Raw genomic sequence first — 2,162 nt, forward strand, 5'->3', positions numbered from 1 at the left:
TTATTGCAGAAAACATATTTTTATTCCAAACAAGTTGGAAAATTAAGTTTCAATACTTTACATATGTAGAGAACAATGCTCTATATAGCTAAAACATCCCAACACTTTTTTTAGAAGACATTCAGTATGAGATAAAGATTTTAGGTCTGTAATCATAAAGCCGAATCAACATCCCAAAATCCCTAATTTGTACCTAAATTTCCATGTAACACAACACACAAACACATAATTTATTATTATTGCAATTACCTACTTATTTTCTGTTCCTGTCAATAAGGAGGTCGAGGGTGTGCCCAAGCATATGCTTCATGATTCAACTGTCCACCATTTGCTAGTAAATTCGACGTAAAATTGTAAATTGGAAGTACTGAAGGATCAGGAATCCCATGTTGTTGTGGTCCGCCGCTTGTTCCGATTCCTGGCGGAGAATTTTCTGTTTCTCTGGCCACGGGAGCCGGCGGGGTGGAGACGCCTCCATCTTCTTCATCTTCAAGTGGCAATCTTTCATACGTTGCATTAGAAAAAGTGGCAGCGACAACCATTACTGGCCCTGCTGCAACTAGGGGTCCTACTACACTTCCTCCCACCACCTGCCCAGGACCACCGGCTAGGTACACCGTCAGGCCGGTCGCGCCGGGAGGAGCGGGGCCTGGGAGGAAAGCTCCGGTTAATGACAGAATTTCAAACCTTCCATGTAGTGCCACAGCGGAGCCAGGTGCAGCAGGCTGTCTTATAGTGACACTAGTCACTGATCCACCACCACTCAATACACATACCCCTCTTTGACGCCTCCTGGCGAATTGGGCTATGCTCTCAGCCACATCTGCGCCACCAGCCACCTCCATGACGTGGCTACGCAAGGCGTTAGGGCTGTCCTTGGTTACGAAAATTGGTGGTTTTGGCTTGTTCTTGGATCCCGGCGGTCGGCCTCGCTGTCTACGTGTGCCAACCTCAACAGCACCCTCTTTAGGCTCATCTACAGCATCTTTATCATCAGATTCATTGCTTCCACCACTGTTTTCATTGATCGGAAATTGACTTTCGTGTTTGTTCATCATAGCCGGTTCAACGACTGGCAAGCCACCGGTCCACCACCGATTACTATTAGCCATACTTGCAGATTTCATTGGTTCAGCTGAAAGAAATGAAGGATCTAAAGCTGATGATTGATCTTTGCTTTCTTTAAACTCTGTTGATTGAATTTGTGTATGCAAACAAAATTCAAACCCTAACCTTTTTCTTGTTGAAGGAAGAACAAAAATCACACACACAAAATTTCCTACGCCTTTTCAAGAAAGATGATCCTTAATTTCTTCCTAGATCTGTAAACTTCTTTGAGAGACAAAAATCAAATTAAGATGATACCATCTAATTGAGGGAGAGAGGGAGAGCTGATTAGGAAGAAGAAGATGCAATGAGATGTTTATCGGTAAAACAAGCCACCAAGAAATCTAAGTGGATTTAAAACACAGTAGAAAAGAAAAAAACCCTTGGAAACAGAATCAAGAATGAAGAAATAGGGTAAAGAAAAAAAAGCAGAGAATTGAAAAAGTATTGGTATACAGAATAAAATGTTTGGTACCTAAAACACGAACACTATGCAATGATAACATATGTGCCATCTTTTACTATGTTTTTTATATGCTCATGTAGTGATTTGGGCAGCCGAGGGTTTTCTTTATATTATAATACACTCATTATCTCTCTATATTGAATAAAGCCCCCTGTCCCGACTTGAGGACAGGGTTGAAAACAGTGGTGCCCCCTATTGGGCGCCAGATGTCCCTGACCCTGTCCCCAAATCGAGACAAGGAGCAGGGCTTGTTCTATATTTTGAACCACTGTTCACTAGAATTAGGGTTGAGGTTGGTGGGGTAACGTGCGAGTGGGTAGGTAGGGAGAATGTTGCTATCTCGTGTCCCGACAAATTAAACGGAGAGAAGACCTCTAAACGCATATATGTTAATTTCTCACCTTATATTAATCAGCTCATAAAAAGCTTTAAAAACTGATAAAATGTTAAAGTCAAAGTTAATAAATAATTTGAACCACAAATCAAACAAACAAGTACTATTTTTTGTTAAAATTAATTTTTTAAGTACTCTCCCAAATTATCACGTCTTCAAATCATATATATATATATATATATATATATATATATA

The 2,162-nt window shown here is 40.6% G+C and overlaps 1 protein-coding gene across 1 annotated transcript; it reads right to left on the reverse strand.

Annotated features, from left to right (window-relative positions):
- On the reverse strand, positions 1-1,617 carry LOC111379141 (AT-hook motif nuclear-localized protein 20-like). The gene has a single exon (XM_023002476.1). It carries the CDS (start codon positions 1,125-1,127, stop codon positions 270-272), a length of 858 nt encoding a protein of 285 aa, XP_022858244.1. The 5' UTR covers positions 1,128-1,617; the 3' UTR covers positions 1-269.
- Positions 1,618-2,162: the final 545 nt, after the last annotated feature.

Source organism: Olea europaea, unplaced genomic scaffold (assembly GCF_002742605.1).
Source record: "Olea europaea var. sylvestris unplaced genomic scaffold, O_europaea_v1 scaffold1933, whole genome shotgun sequence".
NCBI lineage: Eukaryota > Viridiplantae > Streptophyta > Magnoliopsida > Lamiales > Oleaceae > Olea > Olea europaea.

What these genes read in the sequence shown, in the direction of transcription:
- LOC111379141 (XM_023002476.1), bottom strand. Translation starts at nt 1,127, where the DNA reads ATGAAATCTGCAAGTATGGCTAATAGTAATCGGTGGTGGACCGGTGGC.